The 15,340-nt window shown below is 46.3% G+C and overlaps 1 protein-coding gene across 3 annotated transcripts in view; it reads right to left on the reverse strand.

The window, feature by feature from the left end:
- The window catches only part of PHTF1 (putative homeodomain transcription factor 1), a 57,091-nt gene that overhangs the window by 14,662 nt on the left and 27,089 nt on the right, over nt 1-15,340 (reverse strand). For 2 of the 3 annotated variants that reach the window (XM_058660068.1, XM_004581908.4), the window contains exons 8-13: nt 7,554-7,713; nt 6,632-6,805; nt 6,432-6,521; nt 5,303-5,524; nt 1,574-1,702; nt 589-861 (exon numbers count right to left, since the gene is read on the reverse strand). In XM_058660068.1, the coding sequence (XP_058516051.1) occupies nt 589-861; nt 1,574-1,702; nt 5,303-5,524; nt 6,432-6,521; nt 6,632-6,805; nt 7,554-7,713 (1,048 nt within the window). The remainder of the gene's footprint in view (nt 1-588; nt 862-1,573; nt 1,703-5,302; nt 5,525-6,431; nt 6,522-6,631; nt 6,806-7,553; nt 7,714-15,340) is intronic. The other variant, XM_058660069.1, reaches the window with a different exon arrangement.

The raw sequence follows: 15,340 nt of genomic DNA on the forward strand, positions 1-15,340 counted from the left end.
GATTGGCAGTGGGAAGGATTTTAACCTCTCATCACCTCGTTGCTCCCAAAGCACATGAGTGAGCAGCGCTGTGACTCCCCACATGCACAGGATAAAATGCCGATGCATGGAGCGGAAAACTCCTACTCCCAAATTACACTTCCATTCAAATCACCCTCCTCATGACAGCATCAATACACTAAGTCCTCAAGCCGCTTTCAAGAACTCTTCACAAAATTTCAAAAAAGACACATTTCTCATGTGTCCGTCTTTCACAAAAGCAGTATCACTTACAGAGTTAGCACATTTGCAATGGGATCAGCAGTGGCGGAGACACACTGAGGTCCAGAGGCTGCCCAGTCACCCAGGCTCACGCACTGGCTGAGCTGCTTGCTTCTACACACAGGGCACAACACAGTTTTAGGTCACAGCATGTAAGCTGTAACTAGTCAATGACACAGAGTCAACAAATGCCCACTTACCACTTCCACTAACTAATCTTTTACTGTCCACATAAGCTTTTGGGAAGATATTCAACCAAGAGAATAAACAGCTTGTATATCATATACAAAAACAGACACCAGAAATTATACTTGTTTTTCTACTGACCTGTTTATATGTTCTCTCTGCAACACACATCATGAAAAAAAACATCCATGTAAGACACAATCTTTCAAAAAAATTAATTATAGACAAAATAATGACAGGCGTAACAGGCGGTGCCCCACAGAAGAGAGTCAAGACCTCTTCAGCCGAAATGGACTTCAGTTGATCAAAGCTCTTCTCGTGAAAGAGCCGATGCACAAAAGGAAAAAACGCCAGCCCGATGGTGACGACGTTTCCCAGCATCTGATAACCTACTCCTTGTTGATATGCATTAACCTGCGAAGGCAAAGTTCCAGCATTACTGCAGAGCTCAGTGGAGTTGCAAGAGAGCATTTTTAGAATATTAAAAGTACATTTTAAAGGAACTACAAATAAAAAGGACATACAAATTTATGACTTAGTAAAATCTGAGCTTAGATCAGATAAATAATATTTATAGAATATACTTGAACAATTGATCGTTCTTACAGAGACCATCTGTAACAAAAATGATATACCACAAGATTCTAACTACAATATTAGGGGCTGGCACTGTGGCTCCAGGATCCAAGCTGCCATCTGTAATAAAAGCAGCCCTGAGTGTCAACATTGCAAGTAAGTGCTGGTTTGTGTTCCAGCTGCCCCATTTCCAATCCAGCTTCCTGCTAATGCTCCTGGAAAGGAAGCAGATAACGGCCCAAGTGCTTGGGCTCCTGCCACACATGGAAGATCAGGCTGGAGTGCCAGGCTCCGGGCTTCAGCCTCATCCAGTCCCAGCAGTTGCAATCAGACAGCAAGAGAACCAGCAGATGGAAGATTTCTCTATCTTCCTCTGTCCTCACATTTCTCTGAAACTCTGCCTTTCAAATATAGATTTTTAAAAATCACAGTAGTAAAATATATATACACATATATTTGCTCTAAAGGCATTCATGTTGTTTTAATCACTAAGTAGGTTCTTCTACAATAGTCCTTAATCACTAAGCAGTCACAACTTATTTAACCTTACCCTGCTCATGATGATGCCACTAATCTCCAACACAGACATATCCATCTTTTTACACTCATTCCCTTCCCAGATTATTGCACTGACTCGTTCAGAGGCAGGACTTGAGTTCTGAAGCCAGAATAAGTGGTTCTGAGGAGAAACACAGAGTTACATCCATTTTGTCTTGCCTTCATTTGTTTTCTTGCCTTTAGTCAAGCTCCTAGGCCACATTCACCAGTTCTCAGTCCATCAATCTGTTTTCCCTCGCAGAGCTCATCAAACCTGTAGGATATGCTGATTTCTAGGCCTTTTATCCTTGCTGCACCATGCAATTTTCTTACCTGGAAGAGGCTAAATATCTTCTAGGAGGAGGAGAGACAGAGTCCATAATCTAAGGTTGCACCCCTCTGTAAAGGTATGGAAGGGAATAAGCCTAGGGCACTGATGGGAGAGGAGGGTAGGATTTCTACAGCAGGCTGCCTACAGCAGGGGCAGCAGGAAGTCTACGGAGAGGCACTGGAAGGCCTCGTAACTCACGGAACTGAAGGGTTACTCCTCTCCCCTGCCGAGGACACAGGAAGCACAGAAAGCACAGCCATGCAGGGGACAGGCAGCACCAGCCTCCCGACTGTTGTCACATCACGTGGCAGCCTTTCGGCTCAGATCCCCAACCAAATGGTCTTTGACAACCACACATCACACCAAGTTTGCCCTTTGAAATTAAAACCCCGACAAATCTGTATCCGGCAAATCAGTCATTACACGGTGCTTTTATGTCGTATTTATGTCTTCTACAATCTTGTCCACACCTCCAAATACAAGTTTTTACAAAAGCACCAAATGGAACAGTTCTTCCCTTCCTACAACCATGCTTAGCATAATGTTTATGGGCATTTATTGATTTTCTTCATTGATTCATTGATTTGTGTAACAGATATTGATTAAGCACCTACTGTGTAATGGCACTTTGAATACAATTAGAGAACAAGGTGTCCTTGCTATCTAGCAGCTTCCGGATTTCCTACTACTTAAGCTACAATACACTCAGTGATGAGAAAAAAAAGACTGCTTTATAAGATATCAATGGCCTTCAAATGGCTCAAGGAAAACATGCATTGTGGGAAAAAAAAAAAGAAAAGAAAATGCATGGATTTCAAAAAGTTAATTCTGGGCCAAGTACGGTAGCCTAGTGGCTAAAGTCTTTGCCTTGCACACACCAGGATCCCATAGGGGCGCTGGTTCGTATCCTGGCTCCACTTCCCATCCAGCTCCCTGCTTGTGGCCTGGGAAAGCAGTAGAGGATGGTCCAAAAATGTCTTGGAATCCTGCACCCATATGGAAGACAGAAGGGGCTCCGGGCTCCTGGTTTCAGATCAGCTCAGTTCCAGCTGTTGGGGTCATTTGGGGAGTGAATCATCGGATGGAAGACCTTCCTCTATCTCTCCTCTCTGTGTATCTGGATTTCCAATAAAAATAAATAAATCTTTAAAAAAAAGTTAATTCTATTTTCATGAATTTTTTGAAAAATTCTAAAATAGGAAATGTTTCTTGCAGGAAGTATTATTCAACACAAGACCTGTCTGAAAAATAAAAAGGAATTCAGAAGAAAAAGTTCACTTGGGCAAAGGAACCAGCATGTGTGTGTGCAGTTTGGAGAGGGGAGCCAAGACTATACATTATAGCCAAAGAAGAAACAGAAGCAGATAATCCAGAAGGAAGAATAAGGACTTAAAGGGAGTGGCATGCTCGGGTTTGTATTTTGGATACACCACTCTGGCTTCAGTGAGAGGAAGGAGGGCAAGCCTCACGAAGTCGTTGTCATGTTTCAGATGAGAGCTGACGATGGCCTCCACCCCAAAAGGGAGACACCGGGGACAGATGTCAATACCCAGACAGTGAACGTAAGACAATACAAGGGCTTCTGATGGGTACAGGGAGCAAGGGCAACAGGAACTCTGAGGTCCTTGCCTTGGGTGCTAGCAATATGCTCAGACACATAGGGAATAAAGCTGGGAAACCTTGACTGCCATTTGACTACACGAGTTCACCTGACTCAGTTATTCCTACCTGTAACTTACAATTACACTGCACATCCCCAAAATGCTAAGGAGGCCAAGATTACCATGATGTTATACATAAACTGTGGAATCTTCAGACTAAATACAAAGAACATTAGAGGCCAGCACTGCAACATAAGTTAAATCACCACCTGCAATGCCAGCATGTCATGTGGGCACTGGCTGGAGTCCCTGCTGCTCCACTCTCATATGCTCCTGGGAAAGCAGCACAAGATGGTCCAAGTGCTTGTGCCCCTGCACCAAGACAGCAGGAGGAAGCTTCTGATCCCTTGATTTGGCTTGGTTCAGTCAAGGCCACTGCGACCACAGGGCGTAAACCAGCAGACAGAAGATCTCTCTCTTTCTATTTCCCATCCCGTTAACTTTGCTTTTCAAATAAAGTATTTTTTAAGAGCATTAAATTCTAACCTGACACCAAAATTGAAGATAGTAACATAAAACTGAAAAAAGTGAATATGTTGCTCCTGATTAGTTGTTTTAACTCTACATATATGTAGTGATTTTTTTCCATAAAATTATAAATTAAATGATGTTTTAGAATCAAGAAAAGTCATTACGCAGACAAAAGTACACCCATCATCTACTACTATTTACAAGGCGATGTAGAAATACAGTAGAAAGAAGCATTTCTAAGTCAGTGTCACCAGCAATGGAAGAAGCTTTCACAGGAAGCACAATTACTGCAGCTCCAGCAGCATTTTAGCAAAGGATGACTGTTCATCTAGAGGAGACGATGACAACACCACAACAGTCACTGGGTACAGTACACATCCCTGCAGCAACCTTATTAGCTGTCTCATAGTAAACCTGAGAAGTAGGAACTATTACCCCAAGACAGATGGTAATTTCTATAGATGTAAAATGAATTCCTACATTGTCTACAAGGTTCAAATATCCTTCCAAGAAATCACTAATTCCTGGCTTTGCGATTTTACAATAATATAAACCTAAAGTTAAAAAACACAGCTTGATTTTTACGTTGTTATACAAACTGTCATTTCCTGATAATTCAGTAACACTGTGGTTATGAAAATGTAACATGAAATGAATGTACAAATCCAACAACCTTACTCATAAAAAATGAACATTGAGAATCACACTAAGAAAACTAACAAGAGGGGCCAGCATTGTGGTATAGTGGTTTAAATTACTGCCTGCATCCCATATGGGCACTAATCTGAGTCTCAGGTACTCCATTTCTGACCCAGCTTCCTGCTAATGCACCTCAGAAAGTGACAGATTACCCAAGTGCTTGGGCCCCTGCACACACATGGGAGACCTACAGGAAGCCTCTGCCTCCCGGTTTTCTTGGTCCAGCCCTGGCCAGTGCAACTATTTGGAGCAAGAACCCGTAGGTGAAAGTTCTGTATCTCTCTCTCCCTCTCTTTGTAACTCTGCCTTTCAAAGTAACTAAAAATAAGTCTTCAGAAAAAAATTATAATGAGAAGATATTAGGAAGAAAAGTTAGGTTAGAGCAACTCAAAAGCACTTCTCCCAGAGTTCTAATCCCAAATGCTTGACTTCCAAACCATATTTAATGTGCTTCCCTCAAAATTGAGGAGAATAATATTCATCCTATAGGATTATTGTAAATTCAAGTGACAGACATTGTGCCTGACATATTGTAAGTAGACAACAGATATTAGCTACTGGGATAACAACTTTCACACACCTGCTGAAAAACATCCTCTTTCGGGTCACGTTTGGTGCCTAAGTGGGGAGTGTTCCCGTGGGCGCCCTCACTGTCACTGGTGACAGAGGAGCGGCACTCTGGGCCATGCAGCAGGTCGTCCCACAGCATATCTTCAGTCTCTGAGTCATGGCGGGTGCTTTCTGAGTCTCTTCGTGACATGTTGAGGCTTCGGGAACAGCCATTGACACCAGATCTAGAACCCTTGGAAGGAAAACACAGTCATCTTTCATTCATCTTTAAAAGTAATAACATATGTAAAATAAAATGACAGCAGGTTATTTATGACAACTGTTGGTGAACTTTTATAAGTTGATCACTGCATAGTCATACCACCATAAGGTTTCATATAATAATACATTTAATTTTATTTATATTTACTTGAAAGGCAGAGGGAGAGAGAGAGAGAGAGGCAGGGAAGCTGAAAGAACTGCTATCCACTGGTTCACTCCACAGAAGTCTACAACAGCATATACATACACATAGACAGCTTCTTCCGCTTTCTCGCTCTCTCTATATATATAAATATATATACACACACATATATATACACACACACATAAATGTATAGCTCTTCAAATAATGAATAAGTCATAAAAAAAAGAAAACCTCCTTCTGAGAAGTTACCGCTAAGTCATAGGATTGCTCACCTAAGGTGTTCAAACCCACACTGCCACCTCTACTCTGTTCATCCTTGAATGATACAAATATTCTCATTAGCTTTCATAATGAGATTTACTGTTCACATCTGTAAGAGGTCCTGTCTCAAAACCCTGTCCGATTTCACTCATGTTAATCCCAATTAAGTGGGATTCTCTATGAATCCCAATTACGACACTTAGTAAGAAACTTCATACTCCAGGTGAAAATCACGTAATCGCATCATTTAGCAAATTCAGTAACCCCTTTTCTGAGCATCACCTGTGATACTTTTAAAATTAAGGTCAAAGGTCTTTCTCAGGGTGAATAACCATCTAAAAGGAGCAGAACAAAGAGACAGATCATGGAGGCAGGGGAAGCACTGGCAAGTATAAACACTACTTTAGGGCAACCTGTCACAAAATGAATGGATAAAGTTATCACAGTCGAGAATACGCCTTGAATACACTACCTGGCTGAAGGCTGCTGACTCAAATTCTGATTCAGCGAGACTATCTGAATCCCGTACCATGTGACACCACCGTGCACTGGTTTTCTTTACCTGCCAAAATGAAACCACCAAATAACAGGAAAACATTGTCAAATGCCTTTTTATTCTTCAATGGCTTAGGAATTAATTCCTGTCGCTCCATAAACTTCAACAAAAATTACCTGAGAGTTGAGGTGCTTTGCAAGTATCGATTTTCTATTCTTAACTTCACACCCATTGTCACTGGAGGCCCCTTCCACACTCCGACGCAGCAGTATCATCTGCGTCTGTGCTTCCACATCTTCCTCACTAGACAGATCATCTGAAACTCCATTACCCAAACGCCGGAAAGCCTCCTGCAAGGGAAAACACCAGACAGCCCAAAATGCTCAGTGAACTGCACAGCTAAAAACAAACACCGTAACAAAACTACCAAACAGGAAAAGAAACCAAAACTAAACAAACCTAAAGAGTACTGGACCTCAGTAAGGAAAAATATTAACAGTGTAAATGACGAAGCAGTGAGACATGGTAGTTAAAAGAGCATGGATCACAGCTGTCTACTTACTAGCTCTGTAACCTTGGGAAGCTTACTAAATTTCCCTGGGGCTCAGTTTCCTTATCTCAATAGAAACTAAGAGTAACAGCGCCTCTCTCAGAAGGTTGTTAAAGACAAAGAAATCACCTGGTTACAGCAATGGCTCAACAGGTACTGAGCTACTGCTGGACTGGCAAATAAGATTTCAAAACTATATGGTGAAAGTACATAGTCAGCTTGAGTCACAGAGCAGACCGTCTCTGCCTAAAGCTAAGAAATGGCCCCTCAAGTCCTGACTCCACTGTCGCTGCTTCCTGTGAACGCCCACAGCAGCCCACACTAACTCACTAACCCCCTGCTAAGGCTGCGTCAGTGGCAGAATCAATAAGCAAGAAATTTCAATATGCTCCGGTGTTCATGTGGCATTTGCTTTCTCATATCCTGCGGTTTTGCTCAGTCGTCAAGATCTGCTTACAAATCTGCCAGTATCCATTCATATTTCTAAGCAGAGCCTAAGTAAAAACAGGAATATCTTACTTGGGAAAGATGTCCCTTCTAATGCTCACCTTACGGCACTTTTCTCCATCTGAAGACTTTGCTTTCTCTCTGGTTTGCCACATTCTAAGCTCTGTTCGACACTGTCTCTTCTTAATCATGGGATGGAGACAACTCGAGTCATTGTCAGTTTCAGTTCCTTTATTAGATATTAATCTTACTCTTCTAATCCTATTTTTAGAAAAGGGAAAAAAATCAATAACTGGATTTTTTAAAAAAAAATTTGTTCCATGAAATCACTTTCTCCTGATGAGGACAAAATAGTATTCTGAAATTAAGAAAATCCAGAAATCACATTTTTCAGGCGTTTGGTTTGCTAAAGGTACAGACGAAAACAGTATCTGCTGGTCGAGATGCAGAGAGAGAACATGTATCCGTTCTCCAAACACTCTGGTCAGCTCACCAAGCAGAAATGTGTGCCTCTCAGTGCTGCGACATATGCTGTATGCGGGGCACCATGTGCTCCACTACTCCTTCCGCACACTCCAGCTGCTGCCTTCTTCTGTCTGCTGATACCACTTCTTAGACTATCTTCCCCTCTCCTGTCCAGTTCCATAACTATTACCCCATCCTTCAGAGCCCAGCAACCTCCTTCAGACCTGATGATAGTTCCAGAAAAGTCACTCCAAGTGCTGAGCTGCAGGGCCTGTAGGCAGCATGCAGTAGATGGCTCTCCCATTGCTGTGACTGCACCATCCCTGCTATCTCATCTTCCCAAATGGAAAAATCACTGAGAACAGGGGTGCACCATGCCCAGGACAAAGAGCTCAAACATGTCAACTAAGGGGGCTAAAGTTAACTTCAGAAAAACATGCACACATTCTTCATCTTCAAAAAGGAACTGCAAAAGAAATCTAAGAATTATCAATATCGGACAAAATAACTTCATGGAGTCATAACAGTGCTGTCAGGACCTGCAAAACTCTGTCTATGAGCCATCTCCTAGCTCCCTCAAAGCCAACCAACCCCAAGTTCCCGTGTCACACCCCAATTCTCAAGGGTTATCAGTCTCACACTGAAGAACACAAACTCTTTTGCCAGCCTCTTTCTCCCTGTTATCTGATGTGATGTAAACATTGACCCTTTCAGAACAGGTATGTATTTCTAATGGTTTAAAAAAAAAAGTAAAAATCAAACAGAACGGGAGTCCAGATAAGTCTGAGTAGCAGCGTGGGTATCTGGATCACCTAGCCATGTGGGAGCTGCTGGGAGTACCTGTGTCAGCCGAGACTTCATGCTGGGAATCCTAGCTCCCCATCCTCTGCTGCTAGGTTGGAAAGAGGGTTCTGGGCTTGTGGGCAGCCAGAGTGCCAACTGACACCAGCCTTTGCCCGCTGGCCACCCAGCAACAAGCTCTGGAGTCTTGGGGCTATGGAATTACTGCCTAGGGACATCCATGGATAAGGCCACTATACATGTAGCTGAGGATGAATCCTGAGGGACACCCAACAACAGGGCCACTTGTACTAGCAAGTAAGCAACAGGACTGAGACCTGGTGATTTGGAAGGGAGAGACCTGAAGATATTATGCATCAGACTGATGCACCAGCCCACACAGGAGTCCTGGGTTGGGCTTGTCAGCACAGAACATGGCTAACCACCACACGCCAGCGTACACCCAAACTATGGCTGGAGGGCCTGTCTGGCAGGGCTAGATCCCAGTACCTGACAATTAGTGTCAGATCAGGGGATGGGTCACATTAGACTGGGCCATGACAACAATCAGCAGGCAAAAGAACCAGGTCCAGGATTGGATTCTGTGGGGGATATGTGGGCCCAACCCTATGGAACTACAAGTCCCATTGATTAGCTTGACAGTTGAAATGGTGATGGGCTGAGCTAGGTGTGACCACGGAACTCACTGATACTGGAACACACCGGTACTGGGGCTGGGAACAAGCGGAGCAGGTCCAGGCTGCAGCACCTGCATGAGCACCCTAAACAAGGTGTGGGGCAGACCGAGCAACACCAGATCATATAAAGACAGGGATGGATAGGGCAGGACATGTTGGGTAAGGGTCAAGAACCTGTTGGCATGCGTGATATCTGGGTATGGGAATGGCCCAAGCAGGGGAACTGGGAAACTCTCCTAGTGGGTCATAGTTCCCACTGATGAGCACATGGTCCAGGTCTGGGTATTGGGCAGGCTAGACAGGGTAGCTCCATCCATTAGCAAGTGTGTGAGTTGGTTTTGGAAAGGGACAGACCAGACAGGGCCGAGAAAACCACAGCCCACTGGCAAGTGAAGAAACCAGGAGGGGTGGGCTGCAGGAGGGAGCGTCTAGCTTGGATCCCGATCCCAGCCACCATGTGCTCATGGTGAGCTGGGCCTGGGCGGCCAGTGTGCCATTTGGCGCCAGGCTGTGCCTGCTGGCCCCCCGGCCGGGAGCTCTGAGGTATTGGTTGTCTGAATCGTTGCTTAGGTAGCTCCAGGCTGACCGCACTGTTTCTGGGATCTGAGTCAATTCTAAAGATTCCCAATGCCAGTAACTCTTCCTTTGAAGAACTTCTAATCACTTAACAATGCTGAGCTATGAAATTGGTAATGGAACGGAACATACTGGGCAGGACTAAGCAAACCTCAGCCTACAAGCAAAACTAGAAACCAACATGGAGCACAGGTCATACCGAGCTAGGCTCTTGCACCTACTGGTCCTCAGAGCAACCACAGGCAGGTGCGTGATTTACGGCTAGGAACAGGCCCAAATGGGGAGGTAAGGGGACACCCTAACTGGGTTGAGATTCCCACCAAGGGGTGCGTGTGCTGGAAAGGGGGCTGTGTTCTATCTAGGAAACAGTCGTAGTCACTCAAGGCACTAGTGTGAGCTGGGATTGGATGCACCAGGCTAGTTCGGACCTCAACACCATCTGGTGTCATGGAGAACCAGGGTAGATGTGGGACTGACTAGGCTGGGTCTCAACCCCCTACTAAGTCATGTGTGAGCTCTATGTGGGTATGGATGAGCCATGGCTGGGCTGAAACATCCAACAAGAACCAGAATGGGGTGAAAGCCAGCCAGGAAAAGCCACTGTTCCTGCTAGGACAGGAGGTGAACTGAGTAGGGTTGGCTCAAGGACCCCCTGGTATGCGCAAAATCTGACATTGGGAGGGGTTCTGATGGAGGAGCCTGGGCAACTCCTCTGGCAGGACACAGTCCCTGCAGGTAAGCACAAGAAGCATGATAGGAAACAGCCCAGAATAGGCCATGGAAAGTTTCCCACTGGCACACATTCAGGATGGGTCAGGGGCAGACCAGGCTGAATCAGTTCATGTCATCCACTGGCAAATCCGATCACCAGAACAGAGTGTGGGTTGAGCTGGGTTTGGTCGCGACAAAATCAGTACACATTATGGAATGCCAGGGCGTGGTTGCCTGTACTGGATTTGACTGCAGCACCCAACCAGCACACGTGAGATCCAGGAAGGGAGGGGCAGAGCCGGCGGGGGGATTAAGGGGCTGGTCCCCTAGCCAGACAGCTACTCCCACTGGAGAGCGTAGGCTGGGATGGACACAGACCAGACTAAGCAAGGCTGCAATACCTGTGCACTGCATGTGGACTAGATCAGGGAAAAGCCAGGCTGGGCTGATTATTCCTGCTGGTGCAAGCATAAATTAGAGTGGGTGAGGGATGTTTGGGCTTAGCCGCAGCATCAGCTGGCACTGGGGACTAATTCTGTCAAGTCAAACCACAGAACCACCTAAAGAGTGCATAAACCAGGACAGAAAGACCTGGGAGGGAAATAGTGGGTTCCCCCTTCTTGGGTCTCTACTCCCGTGGGAGGGCATGAAAACTAGGACGGGGGCTGGGGTGGCTAGACAGAGAGGCACTCAACAACATCCGGGAGGGCTGGATGGTTGAGTTGGTTAGATGGAACTAAGCTTTAATACCCATTGACAAGTACAAGAGCCAAATGGGATGGGGGACAGACTGGTCTACTGCTACACAGACTGGCAAACCAGGGTAGGGGGCGGGCCTGGTGGGGGTTATTGTGGGTCGCCCCAACTAGGCTGCAGCTCCCACTGGTTGATGTAAGGGCCGAGTACGTGCTGGGCAGAACCAGACTGGACTGTAACACCCATTGGTTCCAGTGCAACTTGGGACTGAAAACAGAACCAACCCAGCAATTGCAACCACCAGCTGATAGGGTGATGGACTGTGCTGGGCCCTGTGCTTGCTAGAACATACAAGAATCTGGTCTGGGAATACCTCAAAGTTTCTTTGGAGATCTCCCCAATCGAACTGCTGGACTCAGAACTCTAACCAAGAAAAGACAGAAGACAGAACAGGTCATTCATTCATCTCAGCTGTATATTGTTGGCAGCGAAATATGGGGTGAACAGAGACTTTATGATGGACCATATCAATCAGTGGATGACCTCATTGAGCGAAACTGGCAGTGATTCATAACTGGAGAACTATTAAAACCACCTGAGTAAATATCTCAGAGCATGCCCCACATCCGGGACTTGGGGTGGGCAGGAAACCGGGTGAGGCTTCTCCCTCAATATTCCCCTTTACCTCGGATACATGATGGAAACAATATGGACATAATAGTATTACCCACTTCCCTATACCCCTGAACCTTTTTTTAAACCGTAATTAACTATGTAACCATTGTCAACAACAATACAATAAAATAAATTTAAAAAAAAAAAAAAAAAAAGAAACCAGGAGGGAGTACAGGTCAAGTTAGGCTGTTATACCTTCTGGTTTGTATGAGCCAAGGATGAGAGCAAACTGAGCAGTACCTGCTAGCACCTGCCAGCAAGAGCTGGGAGTGAGGGCTGGCTGGACCACGCCAGACTACAGCATCCAAAGGTAAAGGCTAAGACAGGGGAGGCACTGTGCCAAGCTGGGTCAGAGCAACCACTGGCATGTGCAACATCTGTGGCTGGGATCAGGCATGATTGGGGAGCTAAGGAGACACCCTGGCTGGGTTGTGGGTCCCAGTGGTGAGTGCGTGGACTGGAGTAGGGGCTGCAGTCTGGTCTGGACATGGATGCAGTCTCCCTCGGCACAAGTGTGGACTGGGTCTGGGGCATGCAAGACTGGGTTAGACTCCAGCACCCACTGGTGCTCATGAGAACCAGGGTATGTGTAGGATGGGTGCTCCTGCTGAGACTTACGTGAGTTGTGTCTGGGTGTGGACCAGGGTGCTCCTGCTGAGACTTACGTGAGTTGTGTCTGGGTGTGGACCAGGCTTAGCTTGGCTGAAACACCCAACAACAAGAACTGGAATGGGTGAGGGTCTGTCAGGAAGCGCCACTGTTCCTGCTAGGACAAGAGGTGGACTAAGTAGGGCTGGCCCAGGGACTCACCAGTGTGTGCAAGATCTGGTATTGGGAGAGGTCCTGATGGAGGAGCTTGGCAACCCCTTTCTCGGGACAGAGTCCCTGCAGGTGAGTGCAAGAAGCAAGAAAGAGAGCAGCTCAGCCCAGACCAGGTTATGGTACCCAAGGACTTAATCTTGGCTCAGGTCTGGGGTAAGCCAGGTTGGGCCAGTTCATATTACCTGCTGACAAATCAGAGAGCCAGAATGGTGTGTGGGCCATGCCAGGTCAGGCCGCAATACCAGCCAGTTCAGATTAGGGCTGGGACTGGGGGCCAGTTTTGCTGGCTAGGCTGCAGTCCCCACCAGCATGAGTTGGAATTGGGTCAGGCTGGGCCAGGCTACAGCACAAACTGGTAAATGCCAAGATGAGGCAGGCCATACCAGACTTGACTGTAGTGCCCAATCAGCACAGGTGAGACCCAGGGGAGAGTGGGCAAACCCAGAAGGGGGGCTGCATGGAGCTCCCCTGCTGGGCCACTATTCCCACTGGTGAGTGTTAAGGGCTGGGATTGGGGCAGACCAGGTTGGGCAGGGCTACAACACCTGTTAGCCTGCATGCAAGCTGGATCAGGGACATAGGCAGACTGTACTTACTGGTACATGCATAAGCCAGATGGGTGAGGATTGATTGAGCTTTGCTGCAACATCAGCTGGCAGATGCTGGCATGGGGGTGGGGGGTGGAAACTCTGTCCAGCCAAACTGCAGTACTACCTGGAAGGTGCAGTATCCAGGAGTGGGAGTGGGTCCAGTAGGGAAATAGTGGGCAACTCTCTCTTGGGCTGCCACTCCAATTGGGGAGCATGAGAACTAGGACTGGGGCAGGCATGGCTATACAGAGAGTGGCACCTGCTGGCATGTGTTTGGGCTGGATAGTGGGACTGGTTGGGTTGCACTAGGCTTCAATGCCCATTGACAAGTATGAGAGCTGAATGGATGTGGGACAGACTGGATCAGTCTGCTGCACATAATGGCAAGCATGGGAACCAGGGCAAGGGGGGGTTGCCTGGGTAGGGGTTATTGAAGGTCACTTCAACCAGGCTATAGCTCCCACTGGTTTGCATGAAGACAGAATGTGTGGTGGGCAGGATTGGGCTGGACTGCAGCACCTATTGGTTTATGTAGAAGACAAGGCTGGAGATAACTGACCCAGCAATTGCAATTACCAGTGTGTACATAGGTCAATTTGGGCAACAGACTGTGCGAAACCCTGTACTGGCATGCACACACAAGAACCAGGTCTGGGATAACCTCAGATGAGATTTCTTTGGGAATTCTCCTCAACTGAACCACTGGACTCAGAACTCCAACCATGGAGGAAATTGCAGGTTTCATGGTCTGACTGTACAATGCATGTGTCAAAGCTGAGCCTCCTCAGTGGCTTAGTGGAGCAATGGACAGCATATCCAAATACACATGGAGAATATGGCAGCACCCTAGAGCCTGCAGAGGACTCGGGTACCATAACAGAGGACAGATGACACAACAAATCGATCAACTACCCCAGCAAAGAGTTGGCAGTGAATACCTGGGCAAACGGAGACTCTAAGGTGGACTACGTCAGCCAGTGGATTCTGGAGAGATTTCATTGTGCTTAGAGTGGCAAGATCGGCAGCAATGCAGAACTGCTGAACTATCGAAACCACTTGAGCAGGACCCTCGGAGCATGCCCCGCTTCGGGGACACTGGGATGGTTGGGAGGCTGGGTGTGGCTTCTCCATTTATCTCTCCCCTCTCCCCAGTTACAGGACGAAAAATAGAGAATGTAATGAGCCAATCCCAAAAGGTCAGATAACACATGTTTGCCTTAATTTAACATGAAATGATGTCAATCAGAAAAACAGTACCTGTAAACTGCAATATTATTTCAACCCCAAACAGCCTGTATCTCATGCAATAAGATCTTGTGATGTAACCAATGAATCAACAATCAATGTGAGTCAGACAGCTTATGATCTACATCAAAAAATTGTAAAACCTAATATACTTTTAAAACCCTGTGCTACTCGGAAATGGGGCAGGAGAGCAGAGAAATCTTCCATCTCCTTAGAATGTGTGAGGAAAAAGTGAAGTATAACCTATCAGGAACATAACAGGTAATTTATAGACAACAGATTCAAATCAGCATTAGACAACAGTAAAACTACAAAAACATACAGGGGGAATCAAGAGCGATCCTAACAATCTCCTAACAGGAGGTCATATGCACAGAGCATGGGGGAACCCCAGAGTGGAGCAGGCAGACAGGAGGAGGCTTGTATCCCAACCTTGGAGACTCCTGGGTCCTCACCAAGGACTATCAGTACGGGCACCAATGACTACATCCCAACTGCCAAAGAGACCATGGGGAACTGGAGTGCCTTTGGAGGCCGAGAACTCTGAGGTCATCCACCCCCTTTTGGATCTACCACATGGGATGGGAGAAGCCCAAATCCTTCCTCTCAGGATCCAAGGTCATCAGAACA

This window comes from Ochotona princeps, chromosome 2 (assembly GCF_030435755.1).
Source record: "Ochotona princeps isolate mOchPri1 chromosome 2, mOchPri1.hap1, whole genome shotgun sequence".
Lineage (NCBI taxonomy): Eukaryota > Metazoa > Chordata > Mammalia > Lagomorpha > Ochotonidae > Ochotona > Ochotona princeps.